At 37.9% G+C, this 25,793-nt stretch overlaps 2 protein-coding genes and 1 long non-coding RNA gene across 5 annotated transcripts; 2 read left to right on the forward strand and 1 right to left on the reverse strand.

Annotated features, from left to right (window-relative positions):
* Positions 1-672: 672 nt before the first annotated feature.
* Positions 673-1,669, reverse strand: LOC146522972 (uncharacterized). The gene is made up of 3 exons (XR_014871163.1): positions 1,556-1,669; positions 1,353-1,470; positions 673-1,221 (listed from the first exon to the last, which is right to left on the reverse strand). It is a non-coding gene; the product is annotated as an uncharacterized LOC146522972 (long non-coding RNA).
* Positions 1,670-5,913: 4,244 nt separating this feature from the next.
* On the forward strand, positions 5,914-14,009 carry LOC146522973 (uncharacterized). Its single transcript, XM_085141965.1, has 12 exons — positions 5,914-6,222; positions 6,772-6,956; positions 7,364-7,501; positions 9,051-9,189; positions 9,559-9,736; positions 10,168-10,309; positions 11,703-11,846; positions 11,944-11,996; positions 12,080-12,154; positions 12,380-12,430; positions 12,548-12,661; positions 12,753-14,009. Coding segments are annotated over exons 1-12 (1,338 nt in total). The 5' UTR covers positions 5,914-6,105; the 3' UTR covers positions 12,755-14,009.
* Positions 14,010-16,173: 2,164 nt separating this feature from the next.
* On the forward strand, positions 16,174-24,656 carry LOC146522974 (uncharacterized). Of its 3 annotated transcripts, none has more exons than XM_085141943.1 (12): positions 16,174-16,440; positions 16,751-16,935; positions 19,729-19,866; positions 21,202-21,340; positions 21,705-21,762; positions 22,321-22,456; positions 23,202-23,345; positions 23,464-23,516; positions 23,598-23,666; positions 23,967-24,026; positions 24,139-24,252; positions 24,357-24,656. In XM_085141943.1, exons 1-12 carry the CDS (start codon positions 16,318-16,320, stop codon positions 24,368-24,370), a joined length of 1,233 nt encoding a protein of 410 aa, XP_084998069.1. In that variant the 5' UTR covers positions 16,174-16,317; the 3' UTR covers positions 24,371-24,656. The 3 variants fall into 3 exon arrangements, with proteins under 3 accessions (XP_084998069.1, XP_084998063.1, XP_084998070.1); XM_085141937.1 differs by having other exon boundaries at positions 16,175-16,440; positions 21,588-21,762; XM_085141944.1 differs by lacking the exon at positions 16,174-16,440 and having other exon boundaries at positions 16,806-16,935; positions 19,734-19,866; positions 21,588-21,762.
* The last annotated feature ends 1,137 nt before the right edge of the window (positions 24,657-25,793 follow it).

Below are 25,793 nucleotides of genomic sequence, written 5' to 3' on the forward strand. Positions count from 1 at the left end.
AAACATCTTTTGTAACACTGTGCTTTCAGTTTGAGTTACTCAAAGTGTTTTTATCAACACAAACATTTTAAAAAGCAGAAGTAAAACCATGAAGTGGCTCAAGAATGAGGAAATACCCAGACTAAGGTCAGTCTCAGTTTCAAACCAATCAAATCCCAGTTGCAGTAATGTGGGTGGAGTAGTCCAACAACAAACTGCAGGTTGGTACCAGAGTCAAAGCTCCGTCCTACAGTCATTATGTGTTAGAATGCCTGGGTCGTTGACCCGGGGTTTTTGAATTTATTATATTATTTATCATTTCTAGTCTTTGGTTTCTTTGTTAGAGTTCTGTCTTATGGTTTATGTCTCTGTGTTCTCTAGTTGCTCTGTCTCCCCTGTCAGCTGTATCCCCTTGTCAAGTTCGCGTCTCTGTGTTATGTTTCCTGTTTTACTTTGAAAGTCCGTCTCATGTAAATGCATCTGGTTTTGCTTCCTTTGTCTCGTTAGGCCTGATTTGCCCCAGCTGTGTTTCCCTCCTGTTACCCATTCCCTGATTGCTCCCTCTGTGTATTTTAGCCCTGTGTTTCTCTGTGTCCGTGTCGCGATCTACTGTCATCTTGCTGTGTGTTCTGTCTGTCCGTGTAAGTTTATTTTGCCTTCTCAGTTTTGTTACTTTTTGAGTTTAGCATTAAAGTAGTGATGGGCAGATGAAGCACTGAAGCTCTTTATCCAATTGGTTCACCCCAGTGCAAAGCTTCTTGAAGCTTCATTTGCTCTAGTAGGACACCTACTGGACGTAAAAATATTAGTTGGTATGGATTTGAAGAGTGTGGCCTTTTGCACACAGCCTGTAAATGTCAACAACAAAAGGAGTGTGTAAAACATGTATATTGCAGTGATGGCAGTATACTGTGTATATTTATACTGGCAGTATGGAAAATGATCATTTGGAAATGCTTAAAATGGAAACGATCATTTACTGTGAGGTGAGGTGTGGTTGGGGTGTGGACAGTGGTTGTGCTTTTGTAACGTTGAGGTATGGACAGTTACACCTGCCTGTTCACATTTTATTCTGTAAAAACTAAAGTTTCACTGCTTTTATGACCTTTTTAGTGGGGAGAACATAGCTAGGATTCAATGATTTAACAAATCTTTTAAATCCTTTGTCCTCCACAATGCTAAATGGCTGGGAGTCCTCAATCACCATGCTAACCAGGTCTTCATCTATTTGAGATTGTTCTCCTGAGGAAAGACAATAAAGACAAAGCACAAATATAAATATCACACACGTAACTTATTACAGTTGTATAATATTGTTATATCATTTAGTAACATTACTGCATGCTATATTATCATGATATTTGATGGCTCACCTGGTCTTGCTCCACAATCGGTGTTCCCCCTATTCTCATGCAAAGCTCTGTAGTGCCTAAGCATGGATGAGGTGTTGTCGTTATATCCCAGCTCCCTGGCACATAGCAAACACTTCACCTTGTTCAAAAGTAAAGCCGCTTAACATAAGTTTTATTGCACCATCAGTATTATGAAAATACATCTTCTGTAGAAATTTGCATACCTTGTTGGGAGGAATAAAATCACAATGTTCCCACACAGGGGAGGACATCCTCCTCTTCTTAGCTGGCTCCATTCTCTCCTGAATTTCTCTCATATATATGTATGTGTGTGTATGTGTGTGTATATATATATGTGTGTGTGTGTGTGTGTGTGTGTGTATATATAGTCAGTTAACTGAAAATCTTTTTTCTTTTACTACATCTTATTAATATTTTGCTCTTACTATTTTTCTATTTATTTTTTATTATTTTATTTTATTTTTTTCTACTGTACCATTCTGCTGAGTGACTGTCTTCTGCTCGTCAAATACATTTCATTGCGATGTTGACCCTGTGCTAACTTGCATATGACAAATAAAACTGAAAACTGATCAGGTAGATGCTCTGTCTGGATCATCAAAGTACAAACCCCTGGGCATAAATGTTTGGCACATCATATAGGGAACTTGTTTTAATAAGCAAGCTGAGATTTTCTTCCTTTTCTTTTCATTCTTCAATAATCAATAAATACTTTGAAAAGGACAGTGTTGTACCTTACTCAGATGTTAAGCATAGTCCAGAAGTTTTTAAATAGTGCAGAGGTCTCTGCTTTGGGAAATCCATTCCAGAAACTTTGTGGGCCTTTTTTATGGGCCTTTTCTGAATGACCACAGTTCAGTTCTACATAAGTACCAGTTATCTGGATATTTTACTACTTTGCTAAGTTAAGGAAGATGACCAATGTTGTCACCGTCAGCTGAGAGGAAATTGATCGGGATGCTTGGAAACAACCGAGGAACCACCAGGACTCAATCCTGCCGTGGAGACTCAATCATTCCACAGTAAAGCTAATTTTACATCACTATGAAATGAGAGGGTGTCGACCAAGAAACAAAAAATCAATAGCTCCAAAATCAACGCCTTCACACTCAACTGAAATTTGCTACTTGTTACTATTTGTTACTTTTTACTTATATGGACCTAACTGTACAGGAAAATATATTCTCATATGTATATGGACTTTATTTTTTATATTACTGTCATTTCACAGGGTGGACTTAAGTGAAATTAAGTTGACACCGCGTTTCTCACACAAAAACCTGTCAGGTAATGACGTTGATCGTTTCTATGATCACTGTTATACCACAGACATTTTTGGGTATGTCTACATACAATGGAGACATTGAGAGCAAACAAGGACACACCTACCAGCAGGTAACTGTCCTGACAGTTAAACCGCAATCTAACACACAGACATGCTATCAGTAAATGTCAATACCAGTATAACAAAATAAGAGCATTTGTTATGCAGACAGAGAAATATTTTATTCTTGAAGCTCCTTTTGGCAGGGGAAACATTGGCAGTTGAATAGCATTGTCGGTCAGGGATTAAATGTCTAGTGATTAAATGCTTTTATCAGTGGATTTAAATTGAAGGTTTGCTGCTAAAAAGCTACAAAGATTTGAAATTGCATAAAAAGCTTTTTTATACTATGTATTAATTTTAAATATGACAATAAACCTTTGACTGCACCAGTGCAAAACGGGACAGGGAAGAACAAAAAAAAGCTCAGACAATGCAAGTGCATGCAAGTGCGCTCCAGATTCTGGTTAGACCAACAGATGATGTGTCATTGGGAACGAAAGCTCTGAAGAGGATTGAGTTAATTTCCATCTTACCGTTTGCCATTCCATCAACTTGACCTACCTCACAGCAACACAGCCTGTTTTATGTTTAGTCTGTCCTTTCACACTGTTGCTTCATGTTTCAGAACAGAAAACATAACATTCAAACAAAAGGGAACAATGCTTTTCAAATGTATTTCATCAGTCTTCAAGACAAATGCTGCACACTGAATTCCTGATGTTTAATTTAAAAGATATGCACGTATTTATATAAAAATATTTATTCACATATAGAAAAATGGCCCAAATATAAGACAAACAAAAAATAAAAACAACACAAATAGAGGAAGAAGAGAAAAAAAATAGTACATTCATGTAGTTGTAAAAAGCATGACAATATATCAAGTAATCCAAAGTACTCATATGTTACTCACATTGAGCAACTTGTAGAAGACATTACAAACTTCATTTTGGGGCATGTATTTTGTAATCTGTAGTGGAATACATTTTAAAAGTAACCTTGTGAACACTGTTTGTTTCACAACCTTTTTTAATAACTGACTGCTCAGATGGGAAAACCAAAAGAAGCTGAGTTTATAGGATTTACCCAAATTCAAAGCCGGTAGTTCAACTAGTTTAATTCCAAGGGCGTGTCAGTGTAAGATCACCACAGTCAAGGACGCATGTTGTGGTTTCATGCATTCTTTGTTTAACCATAGACTAATCCTTTTTATTTATTGATTGATTTAGTTTAGACTATTGTATTGCACTGTAAACCTGTTTCTCTATGCTTGACCACTCTCTGAAATCTCTTTTATTATTTAATGGTTTTGTATTTTCTGTGTTTCATAAACAAAGACAGATCAACATCAAAACCAAACTAGACAAAGTCCACGTCTGGATATGCTTGCCTATAGTGACTCATGTCTCTTTCTAATTACAGGCTTTTGACATTTTCAGTTTAAAATTAGGACAATGCCAAAGATGAACTGTAAGAATGGCCTCTATACACAATCAAGGGTGAAATACCACAAAATGCCAAAGACAAAATTAGTAAAAAAAAAATACTATTATAAAATACTGTAAAATACACTATATTAACTGAAGTATTATTTTATCTGCCTTCACACACGTATGAACTTGAGTAATATCACATATTTAATCCATGGGGCTTAATATGATGTCGGCCCACCCTTTGCAGCTATCACAGCAACTCTTCTGGGAAGCCTTTCCCACGAGGTTTAAAAGTGTTTCTGATGATTCTTCCAGAAGCACATTTGTGAGCTCAGACACTGATGTTGGACAAGAAGTCCTGGTTTGCAGTCTCTAATTTAATTCATCCCAACTGTGTGTTCTGTCAGGTTGTGGTCAGGACTCTGTGCATGCCAGTCCAATTGTTCCACACCCAGCTTACCTATCCAAGTCTTTATAGACCTTGCTTTGTGTGCAGGAGCACAGTCATGTTGGAACAAGAAGCACTTTGCATTGTGCTTGGTGATGTAAGGCTTGGATCCAGCCATAGAAACCCATTCCATTGAGCTCCCCACACACTGTTCTTGAGCTAAAGGTCAATATAGTTTATTTCAACTAATAAAATTAAACTATTGTCAGAACCTTTAAATCTGCCTCACTGTGTCCCAGTGACTTGGCTTAGCCTTTACCAAAATGGAGCAGTTATAAAGAAATTATGTATAACTAAAACATTTTGGCAACATAGCTGTCTTATGCTTGACCAAAGGAAAAAGAGTAGCCATTATTTGCACAGGTAAATGAAAGCTTTTCAAACGTTAAAATCAAGTAGGTTTATAATGTCTGAAAGGGTTATCAACATGTCTTACATGGGAGAGTACAGTAAATTAGACTTTGACATCTCTGAAGATAACCACATTGTTATTGTCACTCAAAAACTGGTGAGTTCTTTTCCTGAAGTGCTCCATTCAGGAATGTCTGTAATGTGATGGCAGTTATTACATTCACATGCTCCTCAGGGCAAATCAACGCAATGAAAAGGATATGTTTCCAATTCTGCTAAAACATTATTACTTTTATTTCATTGGTATAGAGGCAGTTGAAGGGATTTCTTATATTAGCATCACACTATTTTAAGAAGGCGTTTTCCATTAATACATAACAGTCAAGTATAAATTTAGAAAGGCATGAACATAAACAAGCAAGCTTCTTTCATATGCTATTTATTTATTTTTACATCTTACACATTTGTCTTTTCATATTGACAGAGCACATTTATGCTCCCTCCATCCCTCCATCACTTTTGTTATTCAGAATCATAATTCTTGCTTTTTTAAGAAATACTGTTTTAATAAACTGATATACAGATTTTATTTTCCCTAATAATAAGGTCAGCAATTTACTGTTTTCTGTACATTTTCACTGTTGGTATTAAGATAGAAAACAGCCTTCCATATAATATATTTGTAATCTCGTGTTTAATCCATGTCTGATTAAACTAAGCAAAGCACAAGCTGATCTCTAACAGTTAGTCAGCCCAGGCTGCATGAGTCCTGTAACAGTATTGCAGTCCATAGTGTGAAGTTTTGTTTTGAGCTACCTTAAACTTTTTTCTCTTTTGCAGGAGTACTGATGAAATCAAGTAGTAATGATAAAGCTGTGAGAGACCAAACCATGAAAAACATCTAAACAGTGTTGCTACAACTTACTTTAATTAAATAGGATCATGAGACAAATCTCTGCTTGTATCTATGAGTGATGATGTACAAATGTTTCACTAAAAAAAGTCTCACTGTGTCTCCTCTACTGAGTGGGACATAAATGATGTTTTAAAGGGAGGAGAGTAAAGAAGGAGGAGCAGTGAAACAGTCCTCTTTTTAACCGTTGCACTCGTTTAATTTCAGATGCATACTCGAGTCCGTTTTTGTGTTATATCGAGTATCTGACTGTATAAAGCAGCAGTTAAACTGAGGACATAATGACCACAGGCTTGCTTCTTCTTCTCCTGGTGCTTTCTGGTTCTCAGGCATCCCATTACTTTGGGACAGTGATGACCTTTACCCCTAAAGAAAGCACGGTTGATGGATCTCTAAGGGTAAGGGCATAGTGCAAAAATATTGATTGCTGTTATAATGTGTTCTTATACATATATTTTGTATTTTTTATGTAACCTTTCTATTAGAAATTGTTGGGAATTGTGCAAGCTTTGCAGGATAGTACATCTGTAGTACATCTACATCTCTGGATAAATTTGACAGCTTAGGTAAAGCCCAGGATTTATCTTGCATTCAGTTCTTCTTTGTTGTCTTACCACAAAATGGTCCAGTCTGCTTAAAGCTGTGAATTGGAAAAATACAGTGGTATCATTGTTGTGTAATATATGTAAGTCAAATGTAACTTTTCACATGTGTTAGTATGCAGTGGTTTTATTGTGTGAAGTGCCATGAATTCCATGATCAGAGGGTGATCATGAAGCTGTGTGACTTCCAGTTTGTTATTACAACATAATCAGGGTATTAGCTACAACACAGTGTTGTCTATTAATTTTTAAGTTGTAACAATCTTGTTATAATATTATAAAATCATATAACAATAGCATCATCTTTTCTTTCTTTCTTTCTTTCTTTTTGTTACAATATCGCAGGTGGTCTTTGACTATAAGTTGAGCTTTCGCTCATGCACAGATGAAGACAAGTGGAGCTGTGCCAGCGGTGACTGTGGTAGTGAGAGTGTGGACCTGAACATCGTGGATGAAGAGGACAAAGAGTGGTGTCAGAGGGAAGGAGTCATGACTCGGGAGGTTTCCAGCAACTCTCTGTTTCAGCTACGGTCAGTAACACGTCAGCTGAAACAGCAGATTCAACAAAATGCCACTGACCTGATTGCATTCACTCAGTGGTCAAACTTGTATGTATCACTTGACAAAAACATACAGTTACTCACAATAAGAATTACAGAGTTTTGACAACAACTGTCCCCATTGGAAGAAAAAACCTTAAGTGTATATTTTTTCTGCTGTGGTGAAAGGAATTTTATCGAAGTAACAATTATGGTTAAGAGGTTAAACGTCCCTAATTGTTTAAAGTCTCCAGGCTTTGGGGGCTTCCTGATCTGTATAAATGGTCTTTCCCATATCTTAGAAATGTCTTGTGCTTATACATTACTTGGATTCATGTACAAATTAGTATATTAATGTGTGTACTATGGACCTTACAACCTTCAATTCAAATCCACAGTTTGGCTGGTGGTGACTGGATTAACAACAAAAATGGTATTGGTAACTGGAAAGCTGTAACTCAGGTGGACCTGAGGACTCGATCTGACACAGCTCAACCCAACAAATCACCTCAGACCACCATCCTGCCAGCTCTGAGGTAAAGCTATTAACTTTGTTATGGCTAGTTTTTCATTAGAGGAAAGCATCAAACATTCATCATATATCTTGTTTGCAAATCAAAAATAAATGCAATACTTCATGGCATATGAAATGAATTATCATGTAATATATATCCTAAAACGGGTGTCGAACTCCAGGCCTCGAGGGCTGGTGTCCTGCAGGTTTTAGATCTCACCCTGGGTCAACACACCTGATTCAAATGATTAGTTCATTACCAGGCCTCTGGAGAACTTAAAGACATGTTGAGGAGGTAATTTAGCCATTTAAATCAGCAGGATCAAGGACACATCTAAAATCTGCAGGGACATTGGCCCTCGAGGGCTGGAGTTCAACACCTGTGTCCTAAAACATGTAACTGAAATATGGGTTCCTGAAAAATTGATTTTTTTCTTTACATAGAATCATGATAATAATCAGGACACCATTAGTCTGTTTAGGGCTAGGATTTAATTCATTTTTTGCCAGTGTTGGTTGTTTTTTTAGCAACATAGTAATGAAGTGTGTAATTGTACCAAATTGAATAAATACATTAGTTACTATAATGTTGTTATAGTGTTACAAAGGTTCTTCAGTTATCTGTGTGCCAGATAGAAAAAAAAAAGTAAAACAAAGATTTTTTTTCTCTATCTGCTACAGTCAACAAATTTTAGTTGGTGTGCAGCAGGAAGACAGTGGTAGAGCAGTGCAATGATACAGCCATAGAGTTTTTGAGTTGAGTTTTTGGGCATTACTTTTATTACATGAAAGATGTGTGTGATGGTAAAATGGAAACTAGGACAGAAACTTTATTGTACTGCTAACAGAAATTTGGCTCTTTGCAATCATCTGTACAGACAGCATGCTAATGCCAAGCTAGCCAACAACCCAGAGTGATATTAAATCTCAATGTATGCTGACCCCAGCATAGCAGAGCCTGATCAACAGTTGACCAAGACAGTGATGAGCAGTCAGGCTGTGCCCTCTGTTTGTACCTTTTCATGTTTCTAAAGTAGAATCACTTTGGGGATCTGGGTCCTGGTTTTTCATCTTTCCTTTGTGCTGTTGGTTTTATGTTCATAACTAGGAACTGAAAAAAAGATCCTGTGCGTTTCCTTCTAGGGTAGGGATTTGTGTTATTGTTTGGGACTGTAGCCTTTAGTATGGTAATCAGATGAAAATGCATTTCAGAACATTTTGCAGAGCAACAAAACAAGTAAATGTAACAAGTAGTGTGCTGAATTACATTCACTGGCAAGGAGTTAAGTACCAATACACATTATTTTTTAATAAAAATGCATTACTGCTTACATTACTTTTAAAAGCTTTGTGTGTTTCAAACAGGCAAACATTACATGAAAGTGCTTGTAGTAACAAACCTATCCCTAGCCATAGATAGGTAGCTAATGAAGTAAAGTTTAATAAAGTGATTTTGGATATACAAAATCTTTTGAGCTATAGAGAAATATATTGTCTTTACACTTATTAAAACCACAAGACAGTTCTACCTTTTAGGCGAGAATTTTTGACTTGTGATATCTCTGTGCCAGAGTTCCTTCAAACTGTAAGAGAGAATTCAGCCTGTTGGCCTTTGATCCTGATGGAGACGAGGTTCAATGCAGATATGGAGACACAGCAGCAGATGAGTGTAATCCTTGTACACCACCATCTCTTCTAACCATCACACCAGTAAGTTAAAAGCATTTTCATCTGTCTCAAGCTAAGTGTCACAAAGTTAGGACGTTAATATTCTTCTGAGGTCTAAATCATTATTTAATCTAATAATTAATGAATAACTCTACATCACAATAAAATACAGTAATAACTCTCATACACCCAAAGGTTACTCCCCCAAATATAGATTTGGGGTCATTGCTGAAACCTCAGCGGGTTAGAACACACTTTATTGTGTTTTGCCTCATGGTCATGCCACCTTCCAATTTCTGACAATTTCAAAGATGTCCTAAAAACGATTTCAAAATAGTTTCTTCTTATAAAACACAAATTCAGCTATATAAACATGTAACAGGTTTCTCTCTGTGTTTCCTTCTCCTGTAGTCTTGCAAACTGACCTTTCATTCTGCGAGTAGGAGTGATGAAGGTGCATATGCAATACAGCTGGAGATGGAGGACTTTCCCAAGCAGACGATCTTTCTCCATCAAAGTGATGATGTGGAGACAACAAGGACTCCCAGTGATGCTCTCAGCAAAATACCAATCAGATTTGGTCTAATAGGTAGGTCTTTAACTTTTAACCTCTTAACTATTTCACAGTCCTTCAGAGTCCTGGATGAAAACTCCTACAGATGCAGTTGTCTAGATCTGTGGATCATCTCATTCTTCTGCAATCATCTGACATCAGAAGAGTAATTAAATACTTACTGTGTAGATCTTGGATTTGCATTTCTGTACTACTTATGATTCTTGACTCAAGTGCTTTGCATTTGGGTGCACAATAACCAGCTAACACAGCAATACATGACCCACACAAAGTTCCAACGTTGTTACATTTGAAGCACCTACAGCTACATTTACAGTTAGTTGGCTATATTTTTGTTGTTGAAATAACTTTCAAAATCATATCTCATTTGAAATCCTAGCTTGTCAAATTAAGTCACTAACTGATATGATCTTAACTTAATATGCCACCTTTTTGTTTTGTTCCAGTGGACCCGCCTGTGCCATCCTGTTCAGAGGGAGCCTACCTGCCCAAGTTTCTGCCTCCAACCCCCGTCAGTGGGACTCAGCTGTTGGCCTATATTAATGAAACATTGAATATTACCATTATGGCCGAGGCAACCAACACCATGTGAGTTAAAGAGAAAGACACAAAACACTGGCATATGTAAAGAATATTTTTGTTTCAAACTTTCTCCTAGAGTGTTTGTGAGCATAATATAGAACCTTTAAAAAAAAAAAAAAAACGTTTCTGACTCTTTTCAGTGTTTTTCATTTTCATTGCACAAATCAAAATCAGTAACGCTGCCATATATGATTCCTTGCTTGTTTAGGATATACATTTATTTCCAAAAAAATGTGTAAATAAAAACTATATGAAAAACACATAACTTTAAGAAAAAATTGTTCATGAACATTTGTCTTGATTCACACGTTTAGTAAATATAATGCACATATCGAAGTACATCCCAGTCTAGTCACATTTGAAGAAAAATAGTAAAATTGATGTCTAGATCTACTGAAGATAGAAAAATAAATTGCAGACATTAAATTATTAAATACATTTTAACAATAATAAGAATTATAGTTAAAAAACAAACAAACAAACCAACAAACAAAAAATTACATTTCTCACTGGATCACTGTAAAGTCATACATGAAGTAGTAGCAACATCCAATACATCACTTGTAATAGTTTGAGGTAAACAGGGCATGTATTCAAATATGGTGCGACCATTATGTGGCATAAAAACATTTTAGAAATCCAGAACAAACAACATTAATTTCAACATGCAGAATAATTATTGAACTATATAATACATGAGTTTAATCAAATTACTACTCTTAGTTTTGATGTTATGACAACAAGAGTGGGAGTAGGTTGGGGTGAAAAACCCAATTTCCCAAATTCTGGAGGGACACTGAACTCTGACAAACTTTAGGTCATTATTGGTTGGCCAGATGCAGTAATGTCAGTATCAGCCACATAACCTGATCTTTGCTCATTAGCTGGGACAAAATCCATGTGGTTCTACAACCTCACAGTAAGTCATGGGAAGGCCAATTTTGATGTCCATCTAGGTTACCAAATATACATTTAATTTACCCAAGAAAGGGCAAGTTGGACTATAACTTGATCTGGATCACCCTACACTACCCATGCAATGTCACCTATGTTGTATTGCTACATAGATGTCCTACATGATGGCCTTGACAGTGCAAGACATTTTTTATTTGATTTTTGTTTGCAATGTAGAATCTTTTGAATTGCAGGTCAAAAATAAATAAATAGATGTGTTTGATAAAATCAGATGCAGGAACGGGAAAATTATTTAGCAGAGGCATTGATAGAGAGCTGTCTTTGCTTGCTCGTTTCCTCTTTGAACTTATTGTTTAAGATGTATTTCTTTTTGTAAAAAGATACAATAAAAAGAATGGTAATGAAACAGTCTGCAATAAATTCTGATGTTTGCACTCTGATTTACCCGTATATGCCAAATCTCTATCTTGTGTATTTTTGTAAGGGTTTCGAAGCTTTTGTTCAGTGGACCACACAGCGTTGTGAAACATGTTGTATCACATGGAGAATTCATCCTGACCTGGACACCATCTGACAGTGAATATGAAGAAAACCATCCCGTCTGCTTCGTAGTCCAGGCAGAGTTAAAGTCAGATGGTTTAAACATTTTCACACCACCATTTTTATGGATATATGTTGTACTGTTTCATTTTTTTAATTACTATGTTTTGGATTTCTTTTCTCAGTACAGCCAAGTATCACTCTGAGCTACGCTGTGTGATTGTTAGCATTCACATTAGTGAGTAAACTCCAAAAATGTGCATTTTCTTCATTGATTTCTGTAACTGTTTATTTTTACATATTTGTTTATTATATTTTCAGGACCAATCACCACTCCTCTGCCAACAACTGTTCTGCCTTCAACCACCCCAGAACATACAACCACTCTTCTGTTCAGTACGTGAAATATAGAGGAGCTGATGCAGATCATGAATTTTGCCAAAGGCCTGTATCATGATGGCAGTTCAAACTCTTATTATTAGTTATTTATTATAACCAGTGGCACAAAGACGGTTAACAATTGTACTTCCTGTACTTCCTGTTTGATGTGTTGAAGTAAAATCTTATGTTTGATGTTTGGATTTACCGCATCTTTCACTACATTTCTGTGTTATTTAATAGTAAATGAAACAGAAGATCTGAACGAGGTGCTATATGAGTCCACAGGATCAGGTAAATATGATTATTTTCCATAGCTTGAAAGTGTATAGCTGTCATGGAAATATTGTTTGAGCTTAAAAGCAGCTTAAAGATTGTCAGCTTTTATGTTTATCCTTCTTCTACATACAGGTGACGACGGCATGGGTGCTGGCAAAGTTGTTGGTATTGTGTTTGGTGTTGGAGCCGTCGCAGCCATTGTTGGCATTGCCTTGTGGGCTTTAAATCGAAGTTCTCCTGTGCTCTGTGAGTCACAAAATTTGTCACTTTTCCAAACTTTTTAAAATGATTTTCTGATGATACACCTGTCTTTTTGGTTTGTTTTTGAATTTTACAGAAAAAAATCGGAGCTTTGGATGAAGATGGGAAAAACAAACCTGTAGAATCTGGAACTCACAGGTCTTCTAGCTACTTTCAGCTGCTCGCTTCTTGTGTCCCATTCCAATTTCTACAAATGTAAATGTTATTGCAGATCTGCATTTTACTGTCAAAGCCTATCTTTGAGTCTTTGGCTCCATCTGTTGGTGAAATGATGGTATTAATGTACAAGGTTGTTCATTAAAGCTACAGGCAGACTCCCCCAGATGCAGGTGACTGTGTTTTATCAGAGAAAATTTTAAATACTGGCAAAAGGAAAAATCTACAGAGACAATATGTGAAAGTAAAACGTCATGCATGAGAACTAAAAACCTCAAAAAATATGAAAATATTCAACCAACATGGTACAAAATGTAGTGTTGTAAGAGGGCGGGTATTTCTCACCACTGGGGTTTTTTCGTTAGTCGATCTTCGCTGAGGACATTTTTATGTTGGACATTCTAAACCATAATCCTAATCCCAAATTGGCTCACAGTTGTTAAAAAAATAAACAATAAAAATATCATTTTATTTATGATAGAAGATACCAGCTCTCCCTCCACTCACCCCTAATTGATTGCAGCAATGGGCAGCCCTCCCAGCCCTCCCAGAGCCTGAATCTGCTGGAGGTTTCTTCCTGTTAAAAACATGTTTTTCTTTCCACTTTCACCAAGTGCTTGCTCATAAGAGGTCATCTGATTGTTGGGGTTTCTCTGTATTATTGTAGGGTCTCTACCTTACACACCTTGATGCACCTGTTCTTGTGATGCTATATAAATAAAAATGAATTGAACTGAACAGAATACCAGATCATATTAGATGTTTGAAATGAGGAAATGTACCATTTCATGTTGGCCTTAACAAGATCTTTCTATTTCCTGTGTGAACTTCTTTGTCATTTTTTGGATTTGTTATCTGTATCTCTTTAAAAAAATACACAGATAATTTTGGAATTATTTAATTCACTGACATCATTAATTCTCCCTGACAAATTGTCTATCATTAACTTTCTGGGCAGTCCAGACTCTTTACAAGTCAAGTCATATATATGCTCAAAAATATTAAACGGATACTTTGAAATGATTACTTTGGTTTAAGAGCCTCATTTCCTATAGCTCAAGAAACATTTTGCTCACTTATGTATTCTTTGGATACTTTGGTGCAGCTGTCATTGATTCTCAGCTGATTAACACATTTACATGTTATGGCTTCATTGATGTCTGTCAGTATCCTAAAACTCACAGTAGTCCCTGTTGAACTGTTATCAGGAGCTTTTCATTTAGCAACTCCTTGACTGCATTTTATGATAATGACCTTTGAACCTATGTTATTGGCTTCCTTATTTATTCAGTGTTCAGTGCACCAAACCTTTTCCACCAGAGAGGGAATTTCTGTGCACATTTTAACTCGTTCTCTGATTCTCATTTCATAGTGTTGCCTTTAGTGACACTGAGTTTGACACATCTGTGGTAGATTATACACTGACAATGTTAATATTTGGGTTCTTCAACTAAAAACTACCTCAGTACTGAGGTCAGCATGTACCAATCAGACAAACAACTGATTATTTTCACTGCCTGGCAACATGAGAGCAAGTTTGTACATGATCATACATGGACATGTCTGTGTGTGTCTGCTCACAATGGAGACACTGTAAGTATGATAAATAAAGACACACCTATGCCAACAGCTAAAGGTTCTAGCAAATATGCAGGAGTGCTACCAGCAAGTTGTACCATGAGTATCAAATAACAAATAACAATAACAAAATATTATATTTTGTTATTGAGGGATTGTTCTGCAGATAGAGCAGCATTTTTTATTCTTGGAGCTCTTTGGAGAAGAGCGAACGTTTTCTAGTTAACATACAAGTGGATAGTTTTGTCTGTCAATTTCCACCCCCCCCCCTCCCCCCTCAGAGGTCTGCAGTTAAAAGTCTACAAAGTATCCTAAGTAAAGTAGTCTAAGCTTATCATACTATGTTTCAGTGTAGGTGACTTTCAAAGTGATGACTAGAGAGCTAAAGTTATTTCCATCGGTCCTGTTTTCATACAATGTGAAGTCAATTCTGTTCTGGTGCCTTTTGAAGACCAACCCACATTTTGACAAATTCCAGAGCTAAATATTACAAAGCATGTCTTCCAGATGTTGGAGAAATTTAAATAGGAAAGAGATCGTGGCAGCCAGAATATGTGGGCATGTGTGAGTCACTGCTGAAATTCTTGTGCCAGGTCCTCCAATAGCCACAGACATCTGTGGCTCCAGTTTGGTGTCCAGCATTTCCTTGGTGCTAAAATGTTGCAGCTGTTTTTGCAAAATGGAAAAGCTTGTTTTCCCCAACTTAAACATTTGAAAAAACATTAGGCCAACTCTGACAACTGTGCTATTTATATTGTAAATAGCAAAGTTAAGTCAATTCCCTGCTGCTTTTCAATTTTCCTGAAGATCCTGCAGACATCTGTTGAACCTGCAGCTGGATGTTGAGGTCATATTAGTTTTGTTTTGTTTTGCACCATCTTTGGGAAAATGATGCCTCCTGGCTCCTTTTTTTCTGGTGTCAAGTGTGACATTTATCATGGGAGTCTGTGCTTGGAGACAGGTTTTCTTCCACCAGATCATCTGTACAATCACCTGACAATAGAAAACATTACACACTCAATCTTTGTCACCTACACTTAATTGTAATCCGATGTGCTGCTGAGCCATTGTTGGCACTTTAGTGATGACTTTATTTTCCATTCCCAGAGGTTCCTACTGGGTTGCACCACTGCCAAAGGAGAGCCTAACTGTGGCAGAGCAGTGGCTGAGACAAAACTGCATCATTTTAGACCTAGGCAAATAAAAATGGCCTGAAAATCCAGAATCCATTATCTGTATACAAATGAAATGGAATGTCTTACATAAAGATAAAAAAAAAAGGTACTTTAGGACCTATAAGTAATGTGTAGTTGCTGTTTAACATAGTAGTACACACTGAATCAGACTGCATGATTTAAGAGTAAATCTGCACATAATCACAGCACTATTGTGGGAATAATTAAAGCTTATAAAAGTTGGTGAGTCAGCTTCCTGCAGTGCCAGAATGTTTGGATGGTGGTAGAGTTGGCACTCCCTTCTGCTTCCTTCTCATGTTCAGGAATGGCAGAAGCCACATATCATATTTCCACTGCTACTCTGTCAAAAACAAGAGAGTGAGAGAGAAAGAGATGTGAACTTTAAAGGTGATACTCCTCAATACAATGAGATTGATTAGAGCAAAAAGTTAGTTTGCTCTAAGTAAACAGGATCAAGAGAAAAGTCGTGCTTGTACGATGAAGCCTTGACTGAACAGACAGCCTCCGTTTGTCTGCCCTCAGTTTACAACATAACTGTGTCATAGTTGTAAAGGGAGGAGACAAAAGTAGGAGGAGTACTGGGAGAAAAACACGTTGTTTGTTTCATTTCAGAGGCATACATAACTGGGTCAAGAACTAATTTACTCTATTTTAAACTTTATCTTAGTTAAGTATTTCTTTCCTGGTTGCACAGTTTGACTGATCACAACTATGGATATAAACACGCTGCTCCTTTTTCTACTGCTGCTGCTCTTTGGTTCTCAGGCTAACCATTTCTTTGGGACAGTGATGACTTTTACCCCCAAAGACAAGACACATAATGGCTCTGTCACGGTAGGTGTACCTATAACATTAATGCCAGGACTCTTTATTTTAGTCTGAAATAGGGGCTCAGATTTTTACTTATTACTTAAGGAGGATTGAAGTAAAGGCAAACACGTCTCTGCTGTGCACGACTGCCAGTGTGAACACACAGTGCAATCCTTACTGCAGTCTCTAAGCCAAAGATTTGATATGTTGTTGGCATTGCTGTTGTTAATTATTATTCACTGATATTTCAAAAGGCTCCTAAAAGCACTGACTTTATTTGAACAGTGCATGGACTCTTTATAACACAACAGGCGTTATCGTTACAATATTACAGGTGGTCTTTCACTACAAGCTGAGCTTTCGCTCATGCACCGATCAAGACACGTGGAGCTGTGTCAGCGGTGACTGTGGTACAGAGAGTGTGGAGCTGAGCATTGTGGATGAGGAGGACGAAGAGTGGTGTCAGAGGGAAGGAGTCATGACTCGGGAGGTTTCCAGCAATGCTGTGTTTCAGCTACGGTCAGTAACACATCAGATAAAAAAAGAAAGGTTTAATCCTCTGAGGTCTAAATTATCATAGATGATAACTCCAAACCAGCCCCTAATCCTAACTTGAGGCAATCAGATTATGTAACAGAGCTACTTTCATCTCCTCCTGCATTTGCAATGGGCTGCCACACTATTACAGGTAGCACTGCATATTTGAGCTTGATTTAATGCCAGATGTCCTGCCAGACACAACACAACACTCTTGTCTTGCCAATCAGCGTAAGAATTCTAGTTAACAAACATTAAAAACCAAAAACAACAATTAACAATGCATCAAATGTCATGCATCACACCTTAATATTAGGGGTGCAACGATACACAAAATTCACGGTTCGGTTCGGTTCGATACTTTGGTGTCACGGTTCGATATTTTTTCGATACAAAAAAAAAAAGTTCATGCCTTTTTAATTTGTCATTTATTAAATTTTCACGGCACATTCTGCACCATATCTCTGTGCGTTCATCATTTGTTTGAAGCCAGCTCACCTCCTGCAACCACTTTTCCGAGAATACGAGCTTCTTTTGTGGTTCGGACTCCTTCTGACATTTCTTTGGAGGCGGAGGAACATCACAGTAATTGCTTAAAGGAGCTTAAGCAATTACGACATCTTTAAGAGTTCTAAACAAATGTCTGTCCTCCTCCTGAAAATCTTATGTAGGCAAACACGTGTTGCAACTTCTTATCTTGTGCGCGTTTTTTATTTTGACAGCGAATACGCACCTGCGGACCACTTATGTGCAGCCCTGGTTATTTAGCTTGTCATATTGCAGCCACAGAAATTCTTTTGTCCATGAAACCATAAAATGGTTTCATGGACAAAAGAAAGTGCATGAAACTGCACTTTCTTTTTGCCTTATAGTCTGATTTGTCATAACTTTTCTGTTTTGTTGTAAGCTTTTCTTTGGCTGTCACTTCTTCACCCTGACCTGTCTTATTTGGCTCAGCAGAACTAAAATATATATCCTGCTGCTTTTACACACGCACTCACGTAACGCTCAGCGATTCTCTGCGCGATCAACCTCTCACATGTTTAAGCTGCGGGAGATTTCACTTGTCATGTTTGCATAGTAAGCTAACGATTGATAAGACGATGTCAGAGGAATTGGTGCGCAAATTATCATCACTCACCAATCAGTGCTGTCGCTCTCTATACACAGTTCACGCGATTGCAAAGTGAAAGCAAAAAACAAGCGCAAATTCAAACGCGATTTCAGTATGTCACATATTGACAGTGGCTCACCGATGCCAATGACATAATTACCCAGCTACATTTCCGAAAGAATGCAAAAGCATTGACATAGATTTTTCCTTCCTACGATAGGCCGACGGGCAGGGCAGAGAGATTTTGGTAGCCCGACTGGAAAAATCGCTAGCGATTTTGCGAGCCCTGTATCTGATTGAGGAATCACTCATCTTTGGAAAAGAGAGTTTATTACAGAGGAATGGCTCTTTCCAAAATAAAAGCTATACTATACGCTTCTTCTGGGCTATATTCTCAGCAGCATATTAAACATATCAGGTCTCCATAAGGAGAATCATGTGCTAACGGCTGTCTAAATGACTCAGGTAAAGTTTGTAGCATGCCTGCTTGTTGTTTTTCTCTGCTTCCACTTGTCTTTGCACTAGGATGATGTCGGCATAAATGTGCAGTCATATTCGTTGTGTTCCCACTAGTGCTGTCAGCGTAAATCTCATTGAAATGAGGTTAACGCCACAACACGGCAAATCTCCGTTAACGAGCTACCGCGGATCACCCCGTGCGTGGGGCTGGACGGCCAACACGTTAACGAGCTAACTGCGCTAACACACTAGTTCCCACCAATGTAATTGAGCATTGCGTGGCACATCCAACATACTGTTTTACTTTAGTCCATGACAGCTTACCTTCAGGGTCATACTTCAAATGAAAACCAAAATAGTTCCAAACGCCAGATCTGAATGAGGGTGGGGAAGGTTCAATTTGCCATGTTGCAACGAGAGCTTAACTTCTGTCTGGCTAGCTTGCGCTGCGCTCAGTGGATCTGTGTTCGACTACTCCGCCTAGGCTGCACTGTCGAGCGCAGATCCACTGAGCGCTCAACACAGACAGCACCGCCAGAAGGAAAGTTGATAAAATAAATTAAAAATGTTGTATTGTTCGATACATATGCGTACCGAACCGAAAGCACTGTATCGAACGGTTCAATATCGATACGAGTATCGTTGCACCCCTACTTAATATATATGAACCCTTTTTCATTGACAGTGTAGTCTTACCTGACTTGTCTTACCTAAAACATCATCAAAACCTGATTATAATTCATTGCCTGCTATTTCGCAAATATCTATTTACATACATCAATTTGTATTTACAAGATTTTCAGTAAACTTGACCTCTGACCTAAAATCAATCAACTCCTATGCTCCGCCTGGAGTTGATTGATTTTGACCTCTGACCTTGACCTTGAGTTGATAATTGCAATCATTTGAGACGCCTAGATGACCTCGTTATAGAATTATCACACAGACAAGGTTTTCAGAAAACTTGTACTTTAATCTTGACGTTGAGATCAAAGCCATTAAAATTTAAATATATCCCAGATTATTATTAGGTGCACCTTTGCAACATTGAGTATCCATCAGGTTCCCACCCGCCCGGCAGGTTGATAACAATACCCCATCATTTCTTGTATGAATGTATACTAATTAGTATATGTTGCACAAGTTCTTAGCATAAGTTGTGTTTAGAAAATAACCAAATTACCTTCTTTGAAACCCCAAAGATTAGATGGCGGTGACTGGATTCAAACCAAAAACAAGGTGAAGAAATGGAGAGCTCTGACTAACGTGGACCTGAGGACTCGTCTCGACACTAATCAGCCAAACAAGTCACCTCAGACCACCATCCTGCCAGCCCTGCGGTAAGCTTCTTTATTGTTTTTATTGTCATGAACTTACTGTAATGAAGGCAGGAAAGGACCCAAATGCAGACTCATAGGCAGGACGTTAACCCAAAAACACAGTTTTATTTGCTGAGTGGAATAAATAATACAAAACAAAACAGGGAAATTTCAGGAATACTGAACTAATGGAGAAGCACACAGCCACGACAGATGAGGGAGAATGCAACACTGGACAGAGGGAAACAGAGGGCTTAAATACAGAGTAAAATCATGAGCCAACAGAAAACACATGGGGAACACAGCTGAGACGAATACACAACGAGACTGGGAAAACAAAACTAAACACACTGAATATGGAATGCAAGACTTTGACAATAAAACAGGAAACAAAGGAACACCCGACTGACACATGAGCTTGACAGAGGAGTGGAGGAGAGGGGGCGAGAGGATACATGACGGGCTGGGGAAACATGGATAAACATGGACACGATGAAAGACCTACAGGACAAAGACACAACAGAGAGCCTAATCATCAAAGACTTAAACAAGGAACATGAGAAACTCGAAACAAGCTAAGACTACTAATGAACAGGAACATAAACCATAATACAAAATATCACCAAAACAAAGAAACTCAAAATGCTGGTCACAAGGACCCAGAACCATGACCATGATCATAGTATTTGCAACTTTCATGGGACGTGATCGTCTCTTATGTGTTTGCACTGTGGTAAGGCAAAAAACTCTCTGGAAAGGTTGTCATTCCATCACCGAGTGAACACAGAGAGACAGGCAAACGTTTGCATTCACATTCACACAAATGGCTAATTAATAAATGACATTTAAACTAACCTGCATGTCTTTGGACTGTGGGAGGAAGAGAACCTGCACAGGCACAAGGAGTAAACATAAACTCTGCTCAGAAAGTATGGAAATAAAATATGACTTGCATATTATTTTTTCACATAAAACCAAGTCAGTAGCAGACAATAGGACACGAGCAAAACATTATGGCTACCTAATTTTAAAGGCTCTTTTCACCTTTCAACCAATGCCTCACACATTTTGGCATTACAGCTTTGCTGTTACAGGATTTTCCATTTTCCAATATTTTTAAAATATGTGGAGATATCAGAGCTCGATCCCGATCTATAACCCTTAATGAATATCCAGTGACATGGTGAATGTTGACAGGGTTAAATGGGTGATTCTTGACAGTCCTTACATGTATTTTATTTTTGTTGTATTGGAGGAAGCCTTGTTGAAACTGCAGTTGTTAAAAACCAAAGTTACAGTGCTGATTTTTGGGTGAATTTTGTATTTACTGTACTGCATGTGATTTATATGTGCCAGAGTCCCTTCAAATTGTCAAAGAGTCTTCACCCTGTCGGCCTTTGACCCTGATGGAGACAGGGTTAAATGCAGATTTGGAGACATAGACGCAGATGAGTGTAATCCTTGTACACCACCGTCTGTTCTGACCATCTCACAAGTGAGTTTCAATGGCTGTCACATACACTTACAGAATGATACTACAGTAAAAACTAGTCACAGAAACAGAGAAATGTTGTAAATTATAAATTTTTAGCTCTTCTAGCTGAAGGACTGCTGATGATAAGCGCTGATAAAATGTCTTTCTTCCATCCATCCGTTTGTCTGTCCACAATTCACAAACATTTCTACCCCTCAAACTCAAACACAATGCCTACTTTTAACGAGTCTTCACCAAACTTGTGCAGGCTTGCACATTGTCATTTAATCCTGTCAGCAGGCAAGATGAAGGTTCATATGCAGTACAGCTGGAAATGGAGGACTTCCCAAAAAAGACTGTCATCATCAGTGATTATGGTTTTCAGACAAACATCACTCCCAGCGAAGCTCTCAGCAAAATACCAATCAGATTTGCTCTGATGGGTAGGTTTTTTTTTTCTTTTTCAAAGCTTTTTACCATTTGAGGAGCTTGTTTATTCAAAGTAAAATCAGCACAGGGATGTTATACTCCATAGTGCTGCAAGAAAAGATGAACTCAGTCACGGCTGTTCCCTTTATGGGTCGCCACAGCAGATCATGTTCCTGCATCTCACCCTATACCAGCATCCTCCTCTGTCACACCAACCCTCTGCATGTCCTCCTTCACCACATCCATCCATCTTCTCTGCGGTCCCTCTCTTTTTCTCCTGCCTGACAGCTCTGTATTCAACATCTGTTGCCCAATATGTCCTCTATCCCTCCTCTGCACATGTGCAAATCAACTCTGACTTTCTGTCAGTTTTGGGATCAGTCCAGTGCAATATAATGCCAGTTTTGACGAGAAACATAATGTTGCTGTTTCAAATATGTCCGCTGGAACCTTACATATCAAACCAGTGTCTTAATTTAGCAACCAAAATTTGATAAACTTCATATCAAGGTTAAATTGCTTGCTACACTACTTTACTAGCTATCTATTGTAATGACCAAATCTTTTTCCAGTGGACCCTCCTGCACCATCATGCTCAGAGGGAGTCTACCTGCCCAGGTTTCTACCTCCAACCCCAGCCAATGGGGCTCGCATGTACACTAATGACACAGTGAACATTACCATTGTGGCAGAGGCGACCAACGCCATGTGAGTAAATACAGAACATATTTGTACCATGTTTACCTTACAAAGAAATAAAATTTTTCCACCATTACACGTGTGTTTTTTAAAGGTTTAGTCGTTAGATCGCTCTACTTAATACAAAGGTGGAGCGCCCACGAAGTTAAATCCCAAGAATCAATTAAACAAGCAACAAGCGCTCGCAGAGTCTAACTTCCCCAAAACTGAAGGACTGTACTAAAACTTTAACGCTTTATGATGTTTTTATTGCAATATGATGATGTCACCCGGTTATTGAGTCATTGCAACATTCAAATGAAAAAAATGAAAAGATATGGTTTCTTGAAATTTGACCTTTGACCTTGAGTGCTGAAAATGAAGATCAAGGTCATAGTGTTGTGAAGTTTGAAGAAAATAAATGAACATTACATTACAAAATTGTGGCTAATATAAAGTTTGTTTGTTTGTTTTTACAGATTTTCACATTTAGTGTGACCTTGACCCAGTTTTGACCCAAATTAAATCAGCTGTTTTTGGTATCTACCATCACACAAAATTGGAAAATTAAATCTTCAAAACTGTCGATGCTAGAATTCTAACAAACAGACAAACAAACTGAAACAATTAAATACTCCCTTCATTTGAGGGCAGAATATAGTACTACCTTATATTGTAGTTTTTGGGTTATTGGTGTTTAGGGTTTATCTTTGTCTTTTTATTTCTATATCTGATACTTTGCAACATCAATCTCTCCTTTGTGTGTGTTTTTAAGGGTTTTAAAGCTTTTGTTCAGTGGACCACACAACGTCACAAAACACACCGAATCACATGGAGAATTTATCCTGACTTGGACGCCATCTGAGAATCAAGATGGAGAAGATCATCCCATCTGCTTCTTAGTCCAGGCAGAGAAAAGGTCAGTGTGGGATTTGGATCCATTAATAATAATAAGTGAAAAGCACATCATACAGTAAATACATGAGGACTGGAATATTTTAAATTGATGTTTTTGTACTATTTCAATTGTTCATCAGTGCAGCCAAATATCAGTCTGAGCTACGATGTGTGATTGTGAGCTATCGCACAGGTGAGCACACTCACATTATGTTTTTCCCTTCATTGCTTTTCAGGATCAATTATTTTTACATGTTTATTATCATGTTTTCAGAACCAGTCATCACAACATCTATGCCAACAACCGTTCTGCCTTCAACTACTCCAGCGAGCACGACTACTGGTGCGTCAAACACAGAGAGCCTTAATATTGTGTTAAAGTCCTGCATCACTGACGTCTGGTTATTGTAACCTGTTATTACCATTAGTGGGGTTCAGTTATCAAATGCATTTTTTTTGTGTAATTCTACAAGGAGTGATCAAAACAAAGATATTTGTTGTGCCCAACAAGATAGAGCCATTCAGCCATCACTAGTTGTAGTGGCAAAATAATGCATGTTTTTCTCCTTGGTGGTGGTGCAGGACTGGAATGAATCTGAATGTGACCATTTTCCCACCATGTCGATATGTTTGTCTTTAACAGTAACCGAAACAGAAACACTGAGCATAGCAACTATGGTCGCAGATCAGTCCAAAGCATCAGGTAACTATGAATACTTTTAATGGGTTGAAAATGTGCAGCCAGGGTATAAAATGAATGAATACAATGTACTTGATTACTTCAGCTATTCTCCTTCTGCCTTGTGTATATGCAGGTGATGACAGCAGTCGTGCTGGCAAAATTGCTGGCGCTGTGTGTGGGGCTGTAGGTGTTGCAGCGATCATTGGCATTGTGGTCTGGGTGGTGAGAGGAAGTCCACACGCGTTCTGTGAGTCAAAAGTTCTCCTGTTTCTTAACTTTAACTTTTATTTTGGCTTAAAAACAACAGTGTAAAGTCAGTCGTTCAACAGTATTTTTTCTTTATTTTTACAGATAAAGTAGTCTAATGGGAGAAGAAAGAGATTATGGAAAAACAAAACTGGCTATAAAATCTAGAGAACTTGGGAAAAGGATATCACAAATGTTGTTACTGCACATTTTATTTCTCAGTAAATAAGTCACATTTCTACAGATGTATATACTATATAATATAGATGCATATTGTTTACTGATGAAGAATCGCACCATCATGTCAATCTCCAGTGTACTGATATTAGTCTTTGGCTCTATCTGGTGGTGGAATGATGGCATGACATACATGTACAGAGTTGTAAATAAAAGCTACAGAGAGCAGCTTTTAGATGTGTGTATTTCATCCTTTAACATCTTACAGACTTAAATGTCAACATACAAATGAGGCAGTTTTAATATCTACAGAGAAAATGGTTGGAAGTAAGGCACTGATGTTTGAAGCCTGAAAAGAAAAAAAGAAAAGTTCTTATAATGCACCTTTCTGCTACAACTGAGCACTAAAAGCACTTTTTTTCAGTGCATACAAATTATAGGGGTTTGCTCATCTGCCTTCACATGCATACAAACTACAGTGACATCCCATTCTTTAGTCATAGGGTTTAATATGATGTCCGCCCACCCTTTGCAGCTACAACAGCTTCAACTCTTCTGGGAAGGCTTTCCACAAAGTTTAGGAATGTAAGAGTTTTTGATCATTATTCCAGAAGTGGATTTGTGAGCTCAAAAACTGATGTTGGATAAGAAGGCCTGGTTCACTTAATTCTAATTCATCCCAAAGGTGTTTTCTAAGAGGCTGATGTCAGGACTCATCCATGTATTTATGGACCTTGGTTTGTGCTCTGGTGCACAGTCATGTTGGAACAGGAAGGGGCCATAGCCAAACTGTTCTGACTGGAAACTTAAAATGGAAACAGCTCTAGAATCCATTGGCAGTGTGCTTTTTGCCACTGCATCCAGTTACGTTCCAATACAGACAGACAGACAGACAGACTTGGCTTATTGGTGGTAACCCAAACCCCACTGTGCCAGTGTGTGTGTATTTTATTCATTTCTATGTTTAACATTAAATGTCTGTGCTATTAAATCATTTGGATTACTTGTATTAAGAGAAAACCAGCAGATGGTGCTAATTCTATTGGTTACCTCTGGCCAAGCTGTATTTCACATTCTTTGCTCGAGCAGGTTTGACATTTGATTTGTTCTGAGAATGAGTGCGATTTAGTGAGTCTTTTATAAGAATATGAGAATGTAGATTAAAAGTGTATCACACAACAGAAACCTAAGAGTGTTTCATATTAGCGTTTTTGCAAATCTGGCCAAATTTTTCCACAGGAAGTGGTTTCAGTCAGACAGACTTGGTCGTGGTTTACATTTGTATTCGGCACAAAGCAGCTGTGATTGTGTTGACCAAGACATATTGTTATATAAAATAACAAAAAAAGAAAAGAACTAAATTAC

This window comes from Neolamprologus multifasciatus, chromosome 3, assembly GCF_963576455.1.
Source record: "Neolamprologus multifasciatus chromosome 3, fNeoMul1.2, whole genome shotgun sequence".
In the NCBI taxonomy this organism is placed as follows: Eukaryota; Metazoa; Chordata; class Actinopteri; order Cichliformes; family Cichlidae; genus Neolamprologus; species Neolamprologus multifasciatus.